Source organism: Scyliorhinus torazame, chromosome 12, assembly GCF_047496885.1.
Source record: "Scyliorhinus torazame isolate Kashiwa2021f chromosome 12, sScyTor2.1, whole genome shotgun sequence".
NCBI classification, from domain to species: Eukaryota; Metazoa; Chordata; class Chondrichthyes; order Carcharhiniformes; family Scyliorhinidae; genus Scyliorhinus; species Scyliorhinus torazame.
Genome location: NC_092718.1, coordinates 4033745 through 4059625, shown reverse-complemented (window position 1 = coordinate 4059625; position 25881 = coordinate 4033745). Strand labels below are relative to the sequence as shown.

General features: G+C 53.9%; 1 protein-coding gene across 1 annotated transcript in view; it reads left to right on the top strand.

Annotated features, from left to right (window-relative positions):
• The window catches only part of LOC140387345 (fibronectin type III and SPRY domain-containing protein 2), an 88681-nt gene that overhangs the window by 40757 nt on the left and 22043 nt on the right, over nucleotides 1-25881 (top strand). Inside the window, exons 5-9 of the mRNA XM_072470291.1 lie at nucleotides 4695-4816; nucleotides 14793-14954; nucleotides 16513-16647; nucleotides 21644-21800; nucleotides 23093-23226. Coding sequence (XP_072326392.1) covers nucleotides 4695-4816; nucleotides 14793-14954; nucleotides 16513-16647; nucleotides 21644-21800; nucleotides 23093-23226 — 710 coding nt within the window. The remainder of the gene's footprint in view (nucleotides 1-4694; nucleotides 4817-14792; nucleotides 14955-16512; nucleotides 16648-21643; nucleotides 21801-23092; nucleotides 23227-25881) is intronic.

Here is a 25881-nt window from a genome sequence, read left to right as displayed (position 1 = left end):
GGGATGGAGCGGAGATTCGCTCAGTGTGTCTGGGATGGAGCGGAGATTCCCTCAGTGTGTCTGGGATGGAGCGGAGATTCCCACAGTGTGTCTGGGATGGAGCGGAGATTCCCTCAGTGTGTCTGGGATGGAGCGGAGATTCCCTCAGTGTGTCTGGGATGGAGCGGAGATTCCCACAGTGTGTCTGGGATGGAGCGGAGATTCCCTCAGTGTGTCTGGGATGGAGCGGAGGCTCCCTCAGTGTGTCTGGGATGGAGCGGAGATTCCCTCAGCGTGTCTGGGATAGAGCGGAGATTCCCTCAGTGTGTCTGGGATGGAGCAGAGATTCCCGCAGTGTGTCTGGGATGGAGCGGAGATTCCCTCAGTGTGTCTGGGATGGAGCGGAGGTTCCCTCAGTGTGTCTGGGATGGAGCGGAGATTCCCTCAGTGTGTCTGGGATGGAGCGGAGATTCCCTCAGTGTGTCTGGGATGGAGCGGAGATTCCCTCAGTGTGTCTGGGATGGAGCGGAGATTCCCTCAGTGTGTCTGGGATGGAGCAGAGATTCCTTCAGTGTGTCTGGGATGGAGCGGAGATTCCCACAGTGTGTCTGGGATGGAGCGGAGATTCCCTCAGTGTGTCTGGGATGGAGCGGAGATTCCCTCAGTGTGTCTGGGATGGAGCGGAGGTTCCCTCAGTGTGTCTGGGATGGAGCGGGATTCCCTCAGTGTGTCTGGGATGGAGCGGAGATTCCCTCAGTGTGTCTGGGATGGAGCGGAGGCTCCCTCAGTGTGTCTGGGATGGAGCGGAGATTCCCTCAGCGTGTCTGGGATGGAGCGGAGATTCCCTCAGTGTGTCTGGGATGGAGCGGAGATTCCCACAGTGTGTCTGGGATGGAGCGGAGATTCCCTCAGTGTGTCTGGGATGGAGCGGAGATTCCCTCAGTGTGTCTGGGATGGAGCGGAGATTCCCGCAGCGTGTCTGGGATGGAGCGGAGGCTCCCTCAGTGTGTCTGGGATGGAGCAGAGATTCCCACAGTGTGTCTGGGATGGAGCGGAGATTCCCTCAGTGTGTCTGGGATGGAGCAGAGATTCCCTCAGTGTGTCTGGGATGGAGCAGAGATTCCCTCAGTGTGTCTGGGATGGAGCGGAGATTCCCTCAGTGTGTCTGGGATGGAGCAGAGATTCCCTCAGTGTGTCTGGGATGGAGCGGAGATTCCCTCAGTGTGTCTGGGATGGAGCGGAGATTCCCTCAGTGTGTCCGGGATGGAGCGGAGATTCCCTCAGTGTGTCTGGGATAGAGCGGATATTCCCTCAGTGTGTCTGGGATGGAGCGGAGATTCCCTCAGTGTGTCTGGGATGGAGCGGAGATTCCCTCAGTGTGTCTGGGATGGAGCGGAGATTCCCTCAGTGTGTCTGGGATGGAGCAGAGATTCCCTCAGTGTGTCTGGGATGGAGCGGAGATTCCCTCAGTGTGTCTGGGATGGAGCGGAGATTCCCTCAGTGTGTCTGGGATGGAGCGGAGATTCCCTCAGTGTGTCTGGGATGGAGCGGAGATTCCCTCAGTGTGTCTGGGATGGAGCAGAGATTCCCTCAGTGTGTCTGGGATGGAGCGGAGATTCCCTCAGTGTGTCTGGGATGGAGCGGAGATTCCCTCAGTGTGTCTGGGATGGAGCGGAGATTCCCACAGTGTGTCTGGGATGGAGCAGAGATTCCCGCAGCGTGTCTGGGATGGAGCGGAGATTCCCTCAGTGTGTCTGGGATGGAGCAGAGATTCCCTCAGTGTGTCTGGGATGGAGCGGAGATTCCCTCAGTGTGTCTGGGATGGAGCAGAGATTCCCGCAGTGTGTCTGGGATGGAGCAGAGATTCCCGCAGTGTGTCTGGGATGGAGCGGAGATTCCCTCAGTGTGTCTGGGATGGAGCGGAGATTCCCTCAGTGTGTCTGGGATGGAGCGGAGATTCCCTCAGTGTGTCTGGGATGGAGCGGAGATTCCCTCAGTGTGTCTGGGATGGAGCGGAGATTCCCTCAGTGTGTCTGGGATGGAGCGGAGATTCCCTCAGTGTGTCTGGGATGGAGCGGAGATTCCTTCAGTGTGTCTGGGATGGAGCGGAGATTCCCGCAGTGTGTCTGGGATGGAGCAGAGATTCCCTCAGTGTGTCTGGGATGGAGCAGAGATTCCCTCAGTGTGTCTGGGATGGAGCGGAGATTCCCGCAGTGTGTCTGGGATGGAGCAGAGATTCCCTCAGTGTGTCTGGGATGGAGCAGAGATTCCCTCAGTGTGTCTGGGATGGAGCGGAGATTCCCGCAGTGTGTCTGGGATGGAGCGGAGATTCCCGCAGTGTGTCTGGGATGGAGCAGAGATTCCCTCAGTGTGTCTGGGATGGAGCGGAGATTCCCGCAGTGTGTCTGGGATGGAGCGGAGATTCCCGCAGTGTGTCTGGGATGGAGCGGAGATTCCCGCAGTGTGTCTGGGATGGAGCGGAGATTCCCTCAGTGTGTCCGGGATGGAGCGGAGATTCCCGCAGTGTGTCTGGGATGGAGCGGAGATTCCCTCAGTGTGTCTGGGATGGAGCGGAGATTCCCTCAGTGTGTCTGGGATGGAGCGGAGATTCCCTCAGTGTGTCTGGGATGGAGCGGAGATTCCCTCAGTGTGTCTGGGATGGAGCGGAGATTCCCTCAGTGTGTCTGGGATGGAGCGGAGATTCCCTCAGTGTGTCTGGGATGGAGCGGAGATTCCCGCAGTGTGTCTGGGATGGAGCGGGATTCCCACAGTGTGTCTGGGATGGAGCGGAGATTCCCTCAGTGTGTCTGGGATGGAGCGGAGATTCCCTCAGTGTGTCTGGGATGGAGCGGAGATTCCCACAGTGTGTCTGGGATGGAGCGGGATTCCCACAGTGTGTCTGGGATGGAGCGGAGATTCCCTCAGTGTGTCTGGGATGGAGCGGAGATTCCCACAGTGTGTCTGGGATGGAGCGGGATTCCCACAGTGTGTCTGGGATGGAGCGGAGGCTCCCTCAGTGTGTCTGGGATGGAGCGGAGATTCCCTCAGTGTGTCTGGGATGGAGCGGAGATTCCTTCAGTGTGTCTGGGATGGAGCGGAGATTCCCGCAGTGTGTCTGGGATGGAGCAGAGATTCCCTCAGTGTGTCTGGGATGGAGCAGAGATTCCCTCAGTGTGTCTGGGATGGAGCGGAGATTCCCGCAGTGTGTCTGGGATGGAGCAGAGATTCCCTCAGTGTGTCTGGGATGGAGCAGAGATTCCCTCAGTGTGTCTGGGATGGAGCGGAGATTCCCGCAGTGTGTCTGGGATGGAGCGGAGATTCCCGCAGTGTGTCTGGGATGGAGCAGAGATTCCCTCAGTGTGTCTGGGATGGAGCGGAGATTCCCGCAGTGTGTCTGGGATGGAGCGGAGATTCCCGCAGTGTGTCTGGGATGGAGCGGAGATTCCCGCAGTGTGTCTGGGATGGAGCGGAGATTCCCTCAGTGTGTCCGGGATGGAGCGGAGATTCCCGCAGTGTGTCTGGGATGGAGCGGAGATTCCCTCAGTGTGTCTGGGATGGAGCGGAGATTCCCTCAGTGTGTCTGGGATGGAGCGGAGATTCCCTCAGTGTGTCTGGGATGGAGCGGAGATTCCCTCAGTGTGTCTGGGATGGAGCGGAGATTCCCTCAGTGTGTCTGGGATGGAGCGGAGATTCCCTCAGTGTGTCTGGGATGGAGCGGAGATTCCCGCAGTGTGTCTGGGATGGAGCGGAGATTCCCGCAGTGTGTCTGGGATGGAGCGGATATTCCCTCAGTGTGTCTGGGATGGAGCGGAGATTCCCTCAGCGTGTCTGGGATGGAGCGGAGATTCCCTCAGTGTGTCCGGGATGGAGCGGAGATTCCCTCAGTGTGTCTGGGATGGAGCGGAGATTCCCTCAGTGTGTCTGGGATGGAGCGGAGATTCCCTCAGTGTGTCTGGGATGGAGCAGAGATTCCCTCAGTGTGTCTGGGATGGAGCGGAGATTCCCTCAGTGTGTCTGGGATGGAGCGGAGATTCCCACAGTGTGTCTGGGATGGAGCGGAGATTCCCTCAGTGTGTCTGGGATGGAGCGGAGATTCCCTCAGTGTGTCTGGGATGGAGCGGAGGCTCCCTCAGTGTGTCTGGGATGGAGCGGAGATTCCCTCAGTGTGTCTGGGATGGAGCGGAGATTCCCGCAGTGTGTCTGGGATGGAGCGGAGATTCCCTCAGTGTGTCCGGGATGGAGCGGAGGTTTCCTCAGTGTGTCTGGGATGGAGCGGAGATTCCCTCAGTGTGTCTGGGATGGAGCGGAGATTCCCTCAGTGTGTCTGGGATGGAGCGCAGATTCCCTCAGTGTGTCCGGGATGGAGCAGAGATTCCCACAGTGTGTCCGGGATGGAGTGGAGATTCCCTCAGTGTGTCTGGGATGGAGCGGAGGCTCCCTCAGTGTGTCCGGGATGGATAACTCTTATTCCTGTTATCATGTGACCAGAGTTGGATCATGTCCTTACAGCATCTCTACGATGCAGAAGGAGGCCATATGTAGAATCTCTTTGGGATCTTGATGAGTGAGTCGGCTCACCCTCATTGCCTCAAGCTGTGCTAGAGGAAGTTCTACTTGAGTGAGGTACTTGAGAGACACCTCCTCTGCTATTGAAGACTGAATCCCAGTAATGCCCCCATTGCCAACAGTCATTCTCTTCTCTCTCTCCCAAACAGACTGGAAGAGTTTCTCCAACTCGATTTTAACCCAGAAGTTCCGACCACAACAGAATTTGAGAAATTTCCCACCGATATGCCCGAGGTGCAGCGATTAATAGACTCAATCAGCAGCATCCCAGGTACGTGAGACACAGTAACTCACACTCACACAGACACACTCATTGACACACTCACTCGCACACTCACTTGCACACTCACTCACACGCACACATCCTCTCTCTCACACACACTCACTTTCACACAAACTCCCGCTCACACACTCATTCTCACTCTCACACACACTCCCTCTCACACACACTCACACACAAACTCTCACACACACTCATTCTCACACACACTCACTCTCACACACACTCTCACGCACTCTCTCACACAAACTCTCTCACACACATACTCTCATACACACACTCACTCGCACACTCACTTGCACACTCACTCTCACACACATTCTCACACAAACTCTCTCTCACACACATACTCTCACACACACTCCACACACACTCGCACACAAATTCTCTCTCACTCACTCATTCTCTCACACACACTCACTCTCACACACACACACTCTCTCTCACACACACTCATTCTCACACACACTCATTCTCACACACACTCATTCTCACACACACTCTCACACAAACTCTCTCTCACACACATACTCTCACACACACTCATTCTCACACACACTCATTCTCACACACACTCACACACATACACTCTCACATACTCATTCTCACTCACACACACACTCACCCACACACTCTCTCACACATTCTCACACAAACTCTCTCACACACATACACTCACACACAGACACACTCACTCTCACACACAGACACACTCACTCTCACACACAGACACACTCACTCTCACACAGGCACACTCACACACATACACATGCCCCTCTCTCTAACACCAAAACCCAGTCTGTTTACTATTGCGGAGTGAAGAGTTTCTGAGGGTCCTTGAGGAAGGAGATTCTTTATCATTTCTCTCCAGATACAGTTGCTATTCTCCCAGTTGGAAGTGTGACAGGTTCAATGGGATGACATCACCAGGTTAATTAATTCTCTGTTGATGAGGTCACATTCACCTCCATGGTAGAAATCCACTTCCGGGAAGTAGTCAGGATTGTTTCTGGCCTGTGTGAGGAATGAGCAACACGGCCACACAAAGGAAGCTATCGCGGAGCCCACATTGGCCATTGAGTTAGCGCTGTCCCATAAAAACGCGGAGAAAGGAGTGCAGGAACTCCAAAGGTCCATGGGGTCCATAGTGTGAGCTGAGCTCTGTACCGGGCTTCCCGACATCCCAGGGCAGTGACCGAATGGCCACGTCACCTCCAAATTGGCAGCCAAAGATGCAATTCTGCAGTCAGGCCCAGTATTCAGGAGCACTACAGACCAGCGAGATATGGGATATCTCCCCGGAGGACAAGAGGGAATTCCGACCGCATTGCGAGACGTGTGGACAGAGAACACGCGGTAGTCAGGGTCACCAAAACCAGCGGAGAGAAGGTCGGCCAGGGCTGGCGATGAGGTCACCGTGGGCCGGGCTGGCGATGAGGTCACCGCGGGCAGGGCTGGCGATGAGGTCACCGCGGGCAGGGCTGGCGATGAGGACACCGCGGGCAGGGCTGGCGATGAGCTCACCGCAGGCAGGGCTGGCGATGAGGTCACCGCAGGCAGGGCTGGCAATGAGGTCACCGCTGGCAGGGCTGGCGATGAGGTCACCGCTGGCAGGGCTGGCGATGAGGTCACCGCGGGCAGGGCTGGCGATGAGGACACCACGGGCAGGGCTGGCGATGAGGACACCGCGGGCAGGGCTGGCGATGAGGTCACCGCGGGACAGGGCTGGCAATGAGGTCACCGCGGGCAGGGCTGGCGATGAGGTCACCGAGGGCAGGGCTGGCAATGAGGTCACCGTGGGCAGGGCTGGCGATGAGGACACCGCGGGCAGGGCTGGCGATGAGGTCACCGCGGGCAGGGCTGGCGATGAGGTCACCGCGGGCAGGGCTGGCGATGAGGTCACCGCGGGACAGGGCTGGCGATGAGGACACCGCGGGCAGGGCTGGCGATGAGGTCACCGCGGGCAGGGCTGGCGATGAGGTCACCGCGGGCAGGGCTGGCGATGAGGTCACCGCGGGCAGGGCTGGCGATGAGGTCACCGCGGGCAGGGCTGGCGATGAGGTCACCGTGGGCCGGGCTGGCGATGAGGTCACCGCGGGCAGGGCTGGCGATGAGGTCACCGCGGGCAGGGCTGGCGATGAGGTCACCGCGGGCAGGGCTGGCGATGAGGTCACCGTGGGCCGGGCTGGCGATGAGGTCACCGCGGGCAGGGCTGGCGATGAGGTCACCGCGGGCAGGGCTGGCGATGAGGTCACCGCGGGACAGGGCTGGCAATGAGGTCACCGCGGGCAGGGCTGGCGATGAGGTCACCGCGGGCAGGGCTGGCGATGAGGTCACCGCGGGCAGGGCTGGCGATGAGGTCACCGCGGGCAGGGCTGGCGATGAGGTCACCGCGGGCAGGGCTGGCGATGAGGTCACCACGGGCAGGGCTGGCGATGAGGTCACCGCGGGACAGGGCTGGCGATGAGGTCACCGCGGGCAGGGCTGGCGATGAGGTCACCGTGGGCCGGGCTGGCGATGAGGTCACCGCGGGCAGGGCTGGCGATGAGGTCACCGCGGGCAGGGCTGGCGATGAGGTCACCGCGGGACAGGGCTGGCGATGAGGTCTCCGCGGGCAGGGCTGGCGATGAGGTCACCGCGGGCAGGGGTGGCGATGAGGTCACCGCGGGCAGGGCTGGCGATGAGGTCACCGCGGGCAGGGCTGGCGATGAGGTCACCGCGGGCAGGGCTGGCGATGAGGTCACCGCGGGCAGGGCTGGCGATGAGGTCACCGCGGGCAGGGCTGGCGATGAGGTCACCGCGGGCAGGGCTGGCGATGAGGTCACCGCGGGCAGGGCTGGCGATGAGGTCACCGCGGGCAGGGCTGGCGATGAGGTCACCGCGGGCAGGGCTGGCGATGAGGTCACCGCGGGCAGGGCTGGCGATGAGGTCACCGCGGGCAGGGCTGGCGATGAGGTCACCGCGGGCAGGGCTGGCGATGAGGTCACCGCGGGCAGGGCTGGCGATGAGGTCACCGCGGGCAGGGCTGGCGATGAGGTCACCACGGGCAGGGCTGGCGATGAGGTCACCGCGGGACAGGGCTGGCGATGAGGTCACCGCGGGCAGGGCTGGCGATGAGGTCACCGTGGGCCGGGCTGGCGATGAGGTCACCGCGGGCAGGGCTGGCGATGAGGTCACCGCGGGCAGGGCTGGCGATGAGGTCACCGCGGGACAGGGCTGGCGATGAGGTCTCCGCGGGCAGGGCTGGCGATGAGGTCACCGCGGGCAGGGGTGGCGATGAGGTCACCGCGGGCAGGGCTGGCGATGAGGTCACCGCGGGCAGGGCTGGCGATGAGGTCACCGCGGGCAGGGCTGGCGATGAGGTCACCGCGGGCAGGGCTGGCGATGAGGTCACCGCGGGCAGGGCTGGCGATGAGGTCTCCGCGGGCAGGGCTGGCGATGAGGTCACCGCGGGCAGGGGTGGCGATGAGGTCACCGCGGGCAGGGCTGGCGATGAGGTCACCGCGGGCAGGGCTGGCAATGAGGTCACCGCGGGCAGGGCTGGCGATGAGGTCACCGCGGGCAGGGCTGGCGATGAGGTCACCGCGGGCAGGGCTGGCGATGAGGTCACCGCGGGCAGGGCTGGCGATGAGGTCACCGCGGGCAGGGCTGGCGATGAGGTCACCGCGGGCAGGGCTGGCGATGAGGTCACCGCGGGCAGGGCTGGCGATGAGGTCACCGCGGGCAGGGCTGGCGATGAGGTCACCGCGGGCAGGGCTGGCGATGAGGACACCACGGGCAGGGCTGGCGATGAGGACACCGCGGGCAGGGCTGGCGATGAGGTCACCGCGGGCAGGGCTGGCGATGAGGACACCGCGGGCAGGGCTGGCGATGAGGACACCGTGGGCAGGGCTGGCGATGAGGACACCGCGGGCAGGGCTGGCGATGAGGTCACCGCGGGCAGGGCTGGCGATGAGGACACCGCGGGCAGGGCTGGCGATGAGGTCACCGCGGGACAGGGCTGGCGATGAAGTCACCGTGGGCAGGGCTGGCGATGAGGTCACCGCGGGCAGGGCTGGCGATGAGGTCACCGTGGGACAGGGCTGGCGATGAGGTCACCGCGGGACAGGGCTGGCGATGAGGTCACCGTGGGCAGGGCTGGCGATGAGGTCACCGTGGGCAGGGCTGGCGATGAGGTCACCGTGGGCAGGGCTGGCGATGAGGTCACCGTGGGCAGGGCTGGTGATGAGGACACCGTGGGCAGGGCTGGCGATGAGGTCACCGCGGGACAGGGCTGGCGATGAAGTCACCGTGGGCAGGGCTGGCGATGAGGTCACCGCGGGCAGGGCTGGCGATGAGGTCACCGTGGGCAGGGATGGCGATGAGGTCACCGTGGGACAGGACTTTCGATGAGGACACTGCGGGACAGGGCTGGCGATGAGGTCACCGCGGGACAGGGCTGGCGATGATTTTAATCTACATGTTGATTGGTTTAACCAGGTCGGTCAAGGCAGCCTTGAGGAGGAGTTTATAGAATGTATCCGCGATAGTTTCCTAGAACAGTATGTAACGGAACCTACGAGGGAACAAGCGGTCCTAAATCTGGTCCTGTGTAATGAGACAGGATTGATTCAGGATCTCATAGTTAGGGATCCTCTCGGAAGGAGCGATCACAATATGGTGGAATTTAAAATACAGATGGAGGGTGAGAAGGTAAAATCAAACACTAGTGTTTTGTGCTTAAACAAAGGAGATTACAATGGGATGAGAGAAGAACTAGCTAAAGTAGGCTGGGAGCAAAGACTTTATAGTGAAACGGTTGAGGAACAATGGAGAACCTTCCAAGTGATTTTTCACAGTGCCCAGCAAAGGTTTATACCAACAAAAAGGAAGGACGGTAAAAAGAGGGAAAATCGACCGTGGATATCTAAGGAAATAAGGGAGAGTATCAAATTGAAGGAAAAAACATACAAAGTAGCAAAGATCAGTGGGAGACTAGAGGACTGGGAAATCTTTAGGGGGCAACAGAAAGCTACTAAAAAAGCTATAAAGAAGAGTAAGATAGATTATGAGAGTAAACTTGCTCAGAATATAAAAACAGATAGTTAACGTTTCTACAAATACATAAAACAAAAAAGAGTGGCTAAGGTAAATATTGGTCCTTTAAAGGATGAGAAGGGAGATTTAATAATGGGAGATGAGGAAATGGCTGAGGAACTGAACAGGTTTTTTGGGTCGGTCTTCACAGTGGAAGACACAAATAACATGCCAGTGACTGATGGAAATGAGGCTATGACAGGTGAGGTCCTTGAGAGGATTGTTATCACCAAGAAGGTAATGATGGGCAAGCTAATGGGGCTAAAGGTAGACAAGTCTCCTGGACCTGATGGAATGCATCCCAGAGTGCTAAAAGAGATGGCTAGGGAAATTGCAAATGCACTAGTGATAATTTACCAAAATTCACTAGACTCTGGGGTGGACCCGGCGGATTGGAAAGTAGCAAACGTGACACCACTGTTTAAAAAAGGAGGTAGGCAGAAAGCGGGTAATTATAGGCCAGTGAGCTTAACTTCGGTAGTAGAGAAGATGCTGGAATCTATCATCAAGGAAGAAATAGCGAGGCATCTGGATGGAAATAGTCCCATTGGGCAGACGCAGCATGGGTTCATAAAGGGCAGGTCGTGCCTAACTAATTTAGTGGAATTTTTTGAGGGCATTACCAGTGCGGTAGATAACGGGGAGCCAATGGATGTGGTATATCTGGATTTCCAGAAAGCCTTTGACAAGGTGCCACACAAAAGGTTGCTGCATAAGATAAAGATGCATGGCATTAAGGGGAAAGTAGTAGCATGGATAGAGGATTGGTTAAGTAATAGAAAGCACAGAGTGGGGATTAATGGGTGTTTCTCTGGTTGGCAATCAGTAGCTAGTGGTGTCCCTCAGGGATCAGTGTTGGGCCCACAAATGTTCACAATTTACATAGATGATTTGGAGTTGGGGACCAAGAGCAATGTGTCAAAGTTTGCAGACGACACTAAGATGAGTGGTAAAGCAAAAAGAGCAGAGGATACTGGAAGTCTGCAGAGGTATTTGGATAGGCTAAGTGAATGGGCTAGGGTCTGGCAGATGGAATACAATGGTGACAAATGTAAGGTTATCTATTTTGGTAGGAATAACAGCAAAAGGGATTATTATTTAAATGATAAAATATTAAAACATGCTGCTGTACAGAGAGACCTGGGTGTGCTAGTGCATGAGTCGCAAAAAGTTGGTTTACAGGTGCAACAGGTGATCAAGAAGGCGAATGGAGTGTTGTCCTTCATTGCTAGAGGGATGGAGTTTAAGACTAGGGAGGTTATGCTGCAATTGTATAAGGTGTTAGTGAGGCCACACCTGGAGTATTGTGTTCAGTTTTGGTCATCTCACTTGAGAAAGGATGTACTGGCATTGGAGGGTGTGCAAAGGAGATTCACTAGGTTAATCCCAGAGCTGAAGGGGTTGGATTACGAGGAGAGGTTGAGTAGACTGGGACTGTACTCGTTGGAATTTAGAAGGATGCGGGGGGATCTTATAGAAACATATAAAATTATGAAGGGAATCGAGAGGATAGATGCGGGCAGGTTGTTTCCACTGGCGGGTGAAAGCAGAACTAGGGGGCATAGCCTCAAAATAAGGGGAAGTAGATTTATTACTGAGCTTAGGAGGAACTTCGTCACCCAAAGGGTTGTGAATCTATGGAATTCCTTGCCCAGTGAAGCAGTTGAGGCTCCTTCATTGAATGATTTTAAGATAAAGATAGATAGTTTTTTGAAGAATAAAGGGATTAAGGGTTAATGGGTTTGGGCCGGAAAGTGGAGCTGAGTCCACAAAAGATCAGCCATGATCTCATTGAATGGCGGAGCAGGCTCGAGGGGCCAGATGGCCGACTCCTGCTCCTAGTTCTTAGAACTAGGTTAATGAGTTACTGGGAAGGTCCCCCCATCACCTGGTTAATGAGTTACTGGGAAGGTCTCCCCACCACCAGGTTAATGAGTTACTGGGACGGTCTCCCCATCAGCAGGTTAATGAGATACTGGGACGGTCTCTCCATCACCAGGTTAATGAGTTACTGGGTGGGTTTCCCCATCACCAAGTTAATGAGTTACTGGGACGGTCTCCCTATCACCAGGTTAATGAATCACTGGGACGGCCTCTCCATCACCAGGTTAATGAGTTAGTGGGAAGTTCTCTCCATCACCAGGTTAATGAGTTACTTGGTGGGTCTCTCCATCACCTGGTTGATGAGTTACTGGGACGGTCGCCCCATCACCAGGTTAATGAGTTACTGGGACGGTCTCTCCATCACCAGGTTAATGAGTTACTGGGACGGTCTCTCCATCACCAGGTTAATGAGTTACTGGGACGGTCTCTCCATCACCAGGTTAATGAGTTACTGGGAAGGTCTCTCCATCACCAGGTTAATGAGTTACTGGGACGGTCTCTCCATCACCAGGTTAATGAGTTACTGGGACGGTCTCTCCATCAGCAGGTTAATGAGTTACTGGGAAGGTCTCTCCATCACTAGGTTAATGAGTTACTGGGACGGTCTCTCCATCACCAGGTTAATGAGTTAATGGGACAGTCTCGCCATCACCAGGTTAATGAGTTACTGGGACGGTCTCTCCATCACCAGGTTAATGAGTTACTGGGAAGGTCTCTCCATCGCCAGATTAATGAGTTACTGGGACGGTCTCTCCATCAGCAGGTTAATGGGTTACTGGGAAGGTCTCTCCATCACCAGGTTAATGAGTTACTGGGACGGTCTCTCCATCACCAGGTTAATGAGTTACTGGGACGGTCTCTCCATCACCAGGTTAATGAGTTAATGGGACAGTCTCACCATCACCAGGTTAATGGATTACTGGGACGGTTTCTCCATAACCAGGTTAATGAGTTACTGGGAAGGTCTCTCCATCACCAGGTTAATGAGTTAATGGGACAGTCTCGCCATCACCAGGTTAATGGATTACTGGGACGGTCTCTCCATCACCAGGTTAATGAGTTACTGGGACGGTCTCTCCATCACCAGGTTAATGAGTTACTGGGACGGTCTCTCCATCAGCAGGTTAATGAGTTACTGGGAAGGTCTCTCCATCACTAGGTTAATGAGTTACTGGGACGGTCTCTCCATCACCAGGTTAATGAGGTAATGGGACAGTCTCGCCATCACCAGGTTAATGAGTTACTGGGACGGTCTCTCCATCACCAGGTTAATGAGTTACTGGGAAGGTCTCTCCATCGCCAGATTAATGAGTTACTGGGACGGTCTCTCCATCAGCAGGTTAATGAGTTACTGGGAAGGTCTCTCCATCACCAGGTTAATGAGTTACTGGGACGGTCTCTCCATCACCAGGTTAATGAGTTACTGGGACGGTCTCTCCATCACCAGGTTAATGAGTTAATGGGACAGTCTCACCATCACCAGGTTAATGGATTACTGGGACGGTTTCTCCATAACCAGGTTAATGAGTTACTGGGAAGGTCTCTCCATCACCAGGTTAATGAGTTAATGGGACAGTCTCGCCATCACCAGGTTAATGGATTACTGGGACGGTCTCTCCATCACCAGGTTAATGAGTTACTGGGACGGTCTCTCCATCACCAGGTTAATGAGTTAATGGGACAGTCTCGCCATCACCAGTTTGATGGGTTACTGGGACGGTCTCTCCATCACCAGGTTAATGTGTTACTGGGAAGATCTCTCCATCACCAGGTTAATGAGTTACTGGGAAGGTCTCTCCATCACCAGGTTAATGGATTACTGGGACGGTCTCCCCATCACCAGGTTAATGAGTTACTGGGACGGTCTCCCCATCACCAAGTTAATGGATTACTGGGACGGTCTCTCCATCACCAGGTTAATGAGTTAATGGGACAGTCTCACCATCACCAGGTTAATGGATTACTGGGACGGTTTCTCCATAACCAGGTTAATGAGTTACTGGGAAGGTCTCTCCATCACCAGGTTAATGAGTTAATGGGACAGTCTCGCCATCACCAGGTTAATGGATTACTGGGACGGTCTCTCCATCACCAGGTTAATGAGTTACTGGGACGGTCTCTCCATCACCAGGTTAATGAGTTAATGGGACAGTCTCGCCATCACCAGTTTGATGGGTTACTGGGACGGTCTCTCCATCACCAGGTTAATGTGTTACTGGGAAGATCTCTCCATCACCAGGTTAATGAGTTACTGGGAAGGTCTCTCCATCACCAGGTTAATGGATTACTGGGACGGTCTCCCCATCACCAGGTTAATGAGTTACTGGGACGGTCTCCCCATCACCAAGTTAATGGATTACTGGGACGGTCTCTCCATCACCAGGTTAATGAGTTAATGGGACAGTCTCACCATCACCAGGTTAATGGATTACTGGGACGGTTTCTCCATAACCAGGTTAATGAGTTACTGGGAAGGTCTCTCCATCACCAGGTTAATGAGTTAATGGGACAGTCTCGCCATCACCAGGTTAATGGATTACTGGGACGGTCTCTCCATCACCAGGTTAATGAGTTACTGGGACGGTCTCTCCATCACCAGGTTAATGAGTTAATGGGACAGTCTCGCCATCACCAGTTTGATGGGTTACTGGGACGGTCTCTCCATCACCAGGTTAATGTGTTACTGGGAAGATCTCTCCATCACCAGGTTAATGAGTTACTGGGAAGGTCTCTCCATCACCAGGTTAATGGATTACTGGGACGGTCTCCCCATCACCAGGTTAATGAGTTACTGGGACGGTCTCCCCATCACCAAGTTAATGGATTACTGGGACGGTCTCTCCATCACCAGGTTAATGAGTTACTGGGACGGTCTCCCCATCACCAGGTTAATGAGTTACTGGGAAGGTCTCTCCATCACCAGGTTAATGGGTTACTGGGAAGGTCTCTCATTGATTGATTGTGAAGTTGTGATCAATAATCCATTTCCCTTGTCTGTTTTCACAAGTTCCCTCAGCTCCGTTGATGTGCCCTCAGACTCCAGGTACAGCAACCGCCAACTCAATGCGGGTCCGCTGGAGTCTTTCAGCTGATGATACGGTGGAACATTATCAATTGTACTACAGACAACTGCCAGGAGGAGGCACACAACAAGGCGAAGCGCCTGCAGGTTTGTGACTGAGGGGGAATGAGAGAAATGGGAGATTGCACACGGAGTTCAGATGGTGAAGCGAATTTCCCTCCACACATTTTCACAGTTTGCAACAACGATTCTCCAATGGCCATTCCTTTTTACCAGTGTTCCGCTTCTCCTGGTATTCCCTGGAGGCTAGAAAATCCCCGTCATTGTCAGCTGGGACACATTCCCACAAATTCCGACTCCCAAATCCCTTGGAATGACAGGATGTGTCCGTTGTCCTCCCTTACTCAGTAATATTGATGTCACGCTCATGCTCCACCTGAACCTGTGTCTGGGAAGAATAATCTTATTCTGGGTGAAGTCTGAGGCCTTGTGTTGTTGACCACTGCTCTCATCCACTGAGAGTTATGTTGTGAGTGGCCTCCTCCTGTTCCTATGTATCTATGATCTGGAACTATCTAGGCCCTGCAGATACAGAGGATGGTGACCGTCAAGAAGCAGATCCACAATCGACCTCACGTTCATGCTCAGTCTCTCCAATCCAACGGCTCTTCCCCCTGGATCTCAGGCCGAGGGCTTCTGTTCCCTGTTCACGTTCCCAGACCACCAATGGGGGAGTGATTGAAATTGGGGGCATTCAGAACTAGAGGAGTAGAGAGATCTGCGTGGATTGTAGAGTTGGAGAAGATTACAGAGATAGGGAGAGGATAGTTTGTGCAGAGATTTGAAAACACGAATAATAATTTTCAAATCAAGATGTTGTTTAACTGGGTGGGGTGGGGGGGGGGGGGGTTGCGGGGAGAGCACAGTGTGCGGGTTGGGGATCTGCTGTGAGCTCAGACACTGACAGCAGGGTTCTGGATCACCTCTGGTTTATGGAGTTTGGAATGTGGGAGAGCAGCCCGGATGAGGTGGAATAGTCGAGCGTGGAGGTGACCAGACTGGGGTGAGGGGTTCAGCAAGCGATGAGCTGAGACAGGCTAATGTTGGAGGATGTTATGGAGGTGGAAATATCTTTGTGATGGTGTGGGTCCGAGATCGGAAGCTTATTGCACAGTCAAATATAATCCAAACGTTGCAAACATTCCTGTTTAAGTCTCAGGCTGTTGCCAGGGAACGGGTCTGGTCTCAGTGACAAGGGAACAGAGACTATGGCCATGGACATGCTCAGTTAAATTGGTTCCTGTAGATCGCTCCACTCCCAACACCAGGGACTGGTTTGTGTCCTCTTTCCTTAGAGCCTGACCCCCCCCTGAGACCTGGCTTCAGTTTACCCGATGTCCTCTTCAACTCCCCAAACACCGCCCCCATGCATCTAAAGCATGCCATGCACTCAGCCCCATACACCAGGATCACCGTCCGGAATTTCCTAGCTGCACTACAGTCCCAGCTCGAATCATCCCAGAATTTCCTGCAGCTGATTTCAGTCATTTCATTCCATTCTTAATAATCACAATATTGAACTCCCAGACAAACATTACTCATTTGTCAATTCATTCTCCAAGAAATGCTTCAAATTCCCCCAAATCGGAGTTGCTCCTCATTATTTTGGTACCTAATGCCGACCCCGAACCTTGTCTCTCCGCAGACACATCGCTGAAAGTGAAGGAAATGTATCACACGATCAGAAATCTGAAGCCGAACACTGTGTATGAATTCTGGGTTACGGCCACGAACTCCACTGGGACAAGCGCTCAGAGTGAGCGGGTCAAACACACCACAGGTATTTACACCGTGAGCTTCCCGTGAAGACCTGGCCACGGGTCGTTACCTCTGTGGTTATAGATCAGAAATATCTGTGGGGACTCCGGGTGGCGACATATAGGTGGGGGTCCCACGTTTGATGTCTCCTGCTCCAGCCTTTGTTTTTTGGCCCTTTGTACCCCGTCTTTTGGGGAGAATTTCATACGATCTGATGCACGATCAATTGCACAAAGACTAAAGTTGGGGACAACTGTGGCTTTATTACAGTCAGATGCGTGGCCTCCTGCTGCAGCTGGCGAAATGGCAGGGCACTGGAGGTCGTGCAAATTTATACAGTTCTCCGTGGGCGGAGCCAGCCGGCAGGAGCTACCTGTGAATCTGGAGGGCAGGTCCTACCTTACATCCCCTAATACAGAGGTTCACCACACGATCATTCGTGGGAAAGCTGAAGGCAACTAAAGGATGTTGAAATCCCTGGAAAAGAATACAGGAAAAAAGGGGCAGAGCGAAAATCTGCCAGCGAGTTTGTGCTGAGTTTAGGGAGAGGAAAGGTGGCGGGACTGAATTGAGTTTGGACTGCATTGTTGCTGCCTTTTCTCTATCTTTGTTTTTTTGTCGTTAAGGGTGTTTGGGAAGGGATGGTTTGGGGTTTATCGGTTGGGAATGCAGCACACAATCAATTAAAGTACATTACGAATATCAATACCCTCATTCCCCATTCACAGCACCACCACCCTCACCTCCAAACCACCTGTTACTGTAGGTGGATGGAAGGTGTGCGGAGAATCCGACTCCGGGTCTCCTGGTGAGGAGGGAGGAGATGCAGGCGAGGTTTCACAGGAAAAGCGGTTGGGCAGTTAAGGCGGGTGAAGAGGGTTGTGTATGAGTATGGGGAGAAGGCCCATACTCTTGTTGGCGGGTCAGCTCCGCCAGCAGGCGCTGCGAGAGAGATTGTTCAGCTCCGGGACCGGACAGGGGAGTTGGTGGTGGCATCCCGGCTGGTGAATAAGGTGTTTGAAGAGCTTTTAATAATCTTTATTATTATCACAAGTAGGTTTACATTCACACTGTAATGAAGTTACTGTGAAAATCCCCGAGTCGCCACATTCCGGCCCCTGTTCGGGTACACTGAGGGAGAATTCAGAATGTCCAATTCACCTAACAAGCACGTTTTTTGGGACTTGTGGGAGGAAACCGGAGCACCGGAGGAAACCGGAGCACCTGGAGGAAGAATCTGTATAAGTCGGAGCCTCTGGACGATGAATCAGACATGAAAGAGTTTCTGGGGTGGTTGGAATGTCCTGAGCTGGGAGAGGAGGCGAGGGCAGGGCTGGAGGAGCCTGTGGGGTGGACGAAATGCGGGCGGCAATAGGGAAGATGTAGACGGGTAAGGCACTGGGACTGGACGGTTTCCCGGTGGTGTTTTATAAGATGTTCGAGGGCGTGGTGGCGAAGGGGGTACTGCTGGAGGCAACAGGACAGGCATCCATTTCTCTGCAGCTGAAAAAGGATAAGGACCCAGTCGAGTGTGGGTTGTATCGGCCAATATCACGATTGAATGTGGATGCCCAGTTTCTGGCAAAGGTGCTGCCACTTAGGTTGGAGGACTGTCTCCCGAAGGTGATTGGGGAAGAGCAGACGGGGTTCATAAAGGGCAGACGGTTGTCGTCTAATGTGCGGCGTCTGTTGAATGTGATGCTTTCTCCGACAGTAGAGACGGAGTTGGAGGTGGTGGATGCAGAGGAGGCGTTTGATCGTGTGGAGTGGAGCTATTTGTTTGTGGTGTTGGAGAGGTTTGGGATTGGGCCTAACTTTGGGGCTCGGTGGAACTATAGCATGAGGGCCCGATGGCAAGTGTGCACAAAAAGATGAATTTGGGGTACTTTCCTCTGCCCAGGGGTACAAGGCAGGGGTGTCCCATGTTTCTGTTTGCGTTGACAATACAGCCCTTGGCCATTTCGCTGAGGTGCTTTGATTAATGGAGGGGAATAGAGGTGGGGGGGGTGGGTGGGTGGAGGATAGGGTTTCCCTGTACGCTGATGATCTGTTGCTGCATATCTCTGGTTTAGCACAGGGTTAAATCGCTGGCTTTGAAAGCAAACCAAGGCAGGCCAGCAGCACGGTTCAATTCCCGTACCAGCCTCCCCGAACAGGCGCCAGAATGAGGCAACTAGGGGCTTTTCACAGTAACTTCATTTGAAGCCTACTTGTGACAATAAGCAATTTTCATTTCATTTGCTCGGGGGGAGGTTGGGGCTGAGTGAGGGGTTCCACAAGAGACAGGGTTTGCTTCTATTGCATTTTGGGGAGCTGGTTGCTGCAAACTGCTGGAGGGGGCGTTGGTTGGAGGGCCAGGGGCTTCGTTTTATCTTTGGTTGGTTTTATTTTGTAAATATTGTGTTTTTACGTTTAATTATTAAAATGATCAAATTTAAAAATATATAGTTTTCAAAAAATAAAGAAATGTCTGTTGGCGACGGCTCCTGGAACTGTACTGACCAGAGTCAGGAAGTTAATCCAATCGTCGGCAATTTATTCTGGCAGGGTGTGAGAGAGGAGAAATGTTGATATTGGGGCAATTGCCCCTGTGGTGATGTGCATCAATGTAAATGCATGTAGACTAGCTAGACACGAGAGGGAGCACCAGAAACATCACACACACACACTCAACCAATCGATCAGTTAGATAGGACACGACCAATGAACATTCACGGTACACATAGAGACATAGAGGTGACACTACCACAGGGGGGCATTACACCAACCCATATATAAAGGACACCACACACATGATCTGCCTCTTTCCAGTGGAGACAGTCAGTGAGTACAGACACAGGGTTGATTCAATATTACACCCACCACGTGGTTTGCAGCAACTGGTTAGTCAGTCTGGGTAGCTATAGTAGGATTAGCAGTAGTGTCGAACCCGATTAATAGAAGTGTAAATAGTTTAATAAACGTGTTGAAGTTATCTCCACGTCTGAACCTTCCTTTGTCAAGTGCACCACAAGGAAGCCGCTTATGTTACACCGAGAACATAACAAATCATGATACCAGGACTGAACTGTTTCAATCCAGATAGCCATACCTCAGCGTACAGTGACAACCAGCAACGATACCCAGGCAAGATGTTCGAGATCCGGGTTCCGCAGCAGCTCCAGTGCCACGGCGATCTCCGCAAAAACTGGCGGGTATTCCGGCAAATGTTTGAAATCTTCCTGGTAGCAGCCGACCTACAAGACGTGGCCGATGCTGAAAAGACAGAGCTTCTGCTCACCATCGCCGGTGCCAGAGCAGAAGAAATCTTTTAAAAATTCAAGTTCTCCAAAGGGCAAAACAGGAGCGACTTCCAGGCAGTCCTGGCCAAATTCGGCAAATACTGTGAGGAAAACACACTCCAACCAGCAAGAAAAGGTAAGAGAAGCGCCAGTACTCACCATGAAGCCGAGATCCTGCAGCAGAGAACAATTTTGATCGGCGGCCATCTTTCTAAAGGGACTGCACTTGCGCAGTTGCGCGAGAAGCGCACAGAACGGGAAGGTCTGTTTGCGCATGCACGAGAAGCCGCGCACGCGCAAATGAGAACAAGGCCCAAAGTAAATGATCAGCGATCTGCGTATGCGCAATCGCTTCCTACACGCTACGTCACGCGCGTCATGACATCAGAGGCCCCGGACCACGCCCATTTAAAGGGGAAACGTCCCAAATCAAAGAAAAAATCTTTTAAAGCCGTAAAACAACCTTCCTTCACCTGGAATGACAGCACAATGCCTCAAATTGAACCAGGAATGAAATTAATCTCCGAAAAACCCTGCAACAAGCAGTTACCTACGCCCAAACCGATGATTCCGACCTTGAATACTTTGAAACCAACCTTTACATTTTCTCTGGACCTCGCGAGCCCAATGCCAGCTCCGACGCAAACAGTGATGATATTGTCCAAGAAGACTACGACTCGGACGAACCTTTCACCTTGGGAGGCTACCCCAAAACCACATCCGAGCCACAACTAGACGTGTTGCACATTGATGACCCCGACGACGAGTTCTTCGGATTTGAGGATCTTCAGCCCAGCATCTACGACATCCCGACTCGTGAGTGCAGGATGATGCTGCAGCCTGAAACCAAGAGACAGAGAGCGGTACAAGCCCACAGAGAGCGGCCTGCTGCCACACAGAGCGTGGTCCACGCACCGCTCAGGGTTCCCGACTCTACGAAAGAAGACACACAAGACTCCACACCGCAGCCCTTGCATGAACAAGAAGTGACTCCGGTGTCACAAGCCTCCGCAGCGAGCTCGTGGTCAGACTCCACGATAGAAGCAGCTGGTTAGTCAGTCTGGGTAGCTATAGTAGGATTAGCAGTAGTGTCGAACCCGAGTAATAGAAGTGTAAATAGTTTAATAAACGTGTTGAAGTTATCTCCACGTCTGAACCTTCCTTTGTCAAGTGCACCACAAGGAAGCCGCTTATCTTACACCTAGAGCATAACAAATCAGCCCCGTGCACAGTGTGCCCAGCCTGACTGGTGCCCCTGCCCGTACAGATCCTCTGCCACATGCCCACCCAGATACAGGACTGACCACGTGCTGCCCTTTCACCCCAGTGGGCCTGTTGTGTTATACACGCTGACGATAAAAAAAGATCAAAGGGAAAAGATCTCTCAGCAAAGGGATGAAGCAGCAGATATTCCAGGAGGAGGTTTAAGCTTATTGGATAACGAGTGAGATTTGGATTTAGTTTTTTGTGATCCTCCAGCTCTGTAAAAAAATGTAGACTATCCAATTCTTCCCCCCCCCCCCCGCAATTAAGGGGCAATTTAGCGCAGCCACCTACCCTGCAGATCTCTGGATTGTGGGGGTGAGACCCACATAGGCTCGGGGAGAATGTGCAAACTCCACACGGACAGTGACCCTGGGCTGGGATCGAACCCGGGACCTCGGCGCCGCAGCAGTGCTCACCACTTTCTCCAGCTTTTGAGGGTCTGAGATTCTCATGTTGGATTCTGTGTTTTAGTTCCTTTAGCTCCAACAATCAACAGGAGAGCGGTGGCAAGCTGCCAGGATGCAGCCCTCATCGAGTGGGAATCGGGAAGTCAGAATCCCGCATGTTCCTACACGGTGGAATTCTGCCAGGTCTGCAATGGTTGTGACTGGAGAGAATCTCTGACAGAGTGAGTAACAATCACATCACAGAACAAATAGTCCAATGAAACGAGGAGATATCCATGATTCAAGGGTTCAAGGGTTAACCTTTCAACCCTCCCAATTTGCAGAACTGGGGCTACGGCACCCCCCAAAAAATGGGCAGTGATGATGTCCCAACAGCACTGCACACAGCGATGGGGTCAGGCCCATCCCTAGCCAGAGACACCCCGCAACAGAACCATAAGGCCATTTGGCCCATCGACTCTGCTCTGCCATTCAATGAGACCATGACTGATCTGATGTGATAATCCTCAACTCCACTTTCCTGCCTTGTCCCCATAAGCCTTGATTCACTGACTGATTAGAAATTTGTCTATCTGAGCCTTGAACATGATTCACAGATTCCCTACCCTCTGAGAGAAGAAATTCCTCCTCATCTCGGTCTTAAATGGATGAATCCTCACTCTGAGACGTTGCCCTCTGAACCTAGATTCTCCCATAGGGAAAGCAACCTCTCAGTATCTACCCTGTCAAACCCCCCGAGAATCCTATATGTCCCACGAAGGTTACCTCTCATTCTTCCAAACTCCAACAAGTACAGGCCCAACCTACTCAACCTCCCCTCGTCAGAAAATCCCTCCGTACCCGGGATCAACCCAGTGAACCTTCTCTGGACTGTCTCCACTGCCAGAATATTTTAGATAAGGGGACCAAAACTGTTCACAGTATTCCAGGTGTGGTCTAACTCGAGCCTTGTATAGTTTCAGCAAGACTTCCCTATGTTTATACTCCATTCCCTTTGAAATAAAGGCCAACATTCCTATTACCTTCTCTATTAGCTGCTGAACTTGGCATGCAAGCTTGTTGTGATTTATGCACCAGGACCCCCTAAATCCCTCTGTCCTCCAGCTTTCTGCAATCTCTCTCCATTTAAATAATATTCAGCTCCTTTATCCTTCCTAGCGAAGTGCCAAACTTCATGCTTTCCTACATTATACATTTTTTCCCACTCTATGAACCTGTCTATATCCCTCTGTAGACTCTGTCATCCTCACCACTTTCCTTCTCACCTATTTTTGTGTCAGCCACACCTTGGCAATAGTGCATTCACTTCCCTCGTCCAAGTTATGAATGTATTGTGTGAATAATTGTGACCCCAGCACAGATCCCTGTGGTGCTCCACCAGTCACAGGCACCATCCTGAAAATGCCCCACTTATCCCAACTCTGTTTTATATTAGTTAGCCAATTCTCTATCCATGCTAATATACTACCACCAATAACTCTTAAAATGCTGTACACTAACTTTTTATTTTTAGGTCTCTGACTGGAATAACTTCATGTCCAACATTAATTGAGCTGGAGGCCAATGAGAATTATCTTTTCTATGTCAGAGCACTAAATGAAGGCGGGTGCAGCGAGAGGAGTTCACCCATTAATATTCGAACCACGGGTAAGAAGACAAAAACTATCTCTGACCTCAGCTGTGTACCTGGGGCCTGTCACACATTCCCGGCTTTTCACACAGGCCTAAAACTCCGTGCAGATCGGCAACGTTTTATCTAATATCAATAAGTCAGACATTTCTCATCCCACATTGCTCCCCGTCTCGCCCTTCATCTCATTCCAAACTGTCTCCCGTCTCGCACTGATTCCCGTCTCGCACTGATTCCCGTCTCGCACTGTCTCCCGTCTCGCACTGTCTCCCGTCTCGCACTGTCTCCCGTCTCGCACTGTCTCCCGTCTCGCACTGTTTCCCGTCTCGCACTGTCTCCCGCCTCGCACTGCGTCTCATCTCGCACTGTCTCCCGTCTCGCACTGTCTCCCGTCTCGCACTGTTTCCCGTCTCGCACTGTCTCCCGCCTCGCACTGCGTCTCATCTCGCACTGTCTCCCGTCTCGCACTGTTTCCCGTCTCGCACTGATTCCCGTCTCGCACTGATTCCCGTCTCGCACTGTCTCCCGTCTTGCACTGTCTCCCGTCTCGCACTGTTTCCCGTCTCGCACTGTCTCCCGTCTCGCACTGTTTCCCGTCTCGCACTGTCTCCCGCCTCGCGCTGTCGCCCGTCTCGCTCTGTGTCCCATCTCGCACTGTGTCCCACCTCGCGCTGTCGCCCGTCTCGCGCTGTGTCCCACCTCGCACTGTCTCCCGTCTCGTACTGCGTCTCATCTTGCACTGTCTCCTGTCTCGCACTGTTTCCCGTCTCGCACTGTCTCCCGCCTCGCACTGCGTCTCATCTCGCACTGTCTCCCGTCTCGCACTGATTCCCGTCTCACACTGATTCCCGTCTCGCACTGTCTCCCGTCTTGCACTGTCTCCCGTCTTGCACTGTCTCCCGTCTCGCACTGTTTCCCGTCTCGCACTGTTTCCCGTCTCGCACTGTCTCCCGTCTTGCACTGTTTCCCGTCTCGCACTGTCTCCCGCCTCGCACTGTGTCCCACCTCGCGCTGTCCCCGTCTCGCACTGCATCTCGTCTCGCATTGTCTCCCGTCTCGCGCTGTCTCCCGTCTCGCGCTGTCTCCCATCTCGCGCTGTCTCCTGTCACGCACTGTCTCCCGTCTCGCACTGTCTCCCGTCTCGCGCTGTTTCCCGTCTCGCACTGTCTCCCGCCTCGCGCTGTGTCCCACCTCGCACTGTCTCCCGTCTCGTACTGCGTCTCATCTTGCACTGTCTCCTGTCTCGCACTGTTTCCCGTCTCGCACTGTCTCCCGTCTCGCACTGTTTCCCGTCTCGCACTGTCTCCCGCCTCGCGCTGTGTCCCACCTCGCGCTGTCCCCGTCTCGCACTGCGTCTCGTCTCGCATTGTCTCCCGTCTCGCGCTGTCTCCCGTCTCGCGCTGTCTCCCATCTCGCGCTGTCTCCTGTCACGCACTGTCTCCCGTCTCGCACTGTCTCCCGTCTCGCGCTGTTTCCCGTCTCGCACTGTCTCCCGCCTCGCGCTGTGTCCCACCTCGCGCTGTCTCCCGTCTCGTACTGCGTCTCGTCTCGCACTGTCTCCCATCTCGTGCTGTCTCCCGTCTCGCGCTGTCTCCCATCTCGCACTGTCTCCCATCTCACACTGTCTCTCGTCTCGCTCTGTGTCCCTTCTCGCGCTGCTTCCCGTCTCGCGCTGCTTCCCGTCTCGCGCTGTCTGCCGTCTCGCGCTGTCTCCCGTTTCGCGCTGTTTCCTGCCTCGCGCTGTCTCCCGTCTCGCCCTGTCTCCCATCTCGCGCTGTCTGCCATCTCGCGCTGTCTCCCGTTTTGCGCTGATTCCCGCCTCGCGCTGTCTCCCGTCTCGCCCTGTCTCCCGTCTCGCCCTGTCTCCCGTCTCGCCCTGTCTCATTAATCAGACTCTTGGGGAGGAAACAGAGGGTCAGTACTGAGGGAGCGCCGCACTGTCAAAGAGTACGTGCTGAGGGAGTGCTGCACTGTCTCCCGTCTCGCGCTGTCTCCCGTCTCGCGCTGTCTCCCGTCTCGTGCTGTTTCCCGTCTCGCACTGGCTCCCATCTCGCACTGTTTCCCGTTTCGCACTGTCTCCTGTCTCGCACTGTCTCCCGTCTCGCACTGTCTCCCATCTCGCACTGGCTCCCGTCTCGCGCTGTCTCCTGTCTCGCACTGTCTCCCGTCTCGCGCTGTCTCCCGTCTCGCGCTGTCTCCCATCTTGCACTGTCTCCCAAAGAACAAAGAACAAAGAAATGTACAGCACAGGAACAGGCCCTTCGGCCCTCCAAGCCCGTGCCGACCATACTGCCTGACTAAACTACAATCTTCTACACTTCCTGGGTCCGTATCCTTCTATTCCCATCCTATTCATATATTTGTCAAGATGCCCCTTAAATGTCCCTATCGTCCCTGCCTCCACTACCTCCTCCGGTAGTGAGTTCCAGGCACCCACTACCCTCTGCGTAAAAAACTTGCCTCGTACATCTACTCTAAACTTTGCCCCTCTCACCTTAAACCTATGCCCCCTAGTAATTGACCCCTCTACCCTGGGGAAAAGCCTCTGACTATCCACTCTGTCTATGCCCCTCATAATTTTGTATACCTCTATCAGGTCGCCCCTCAACCTCCTTCGTTCCAGTGAGAACAAACCGAGTTTATTCAATCGCTCCTCATAGCTTATGCCCTCC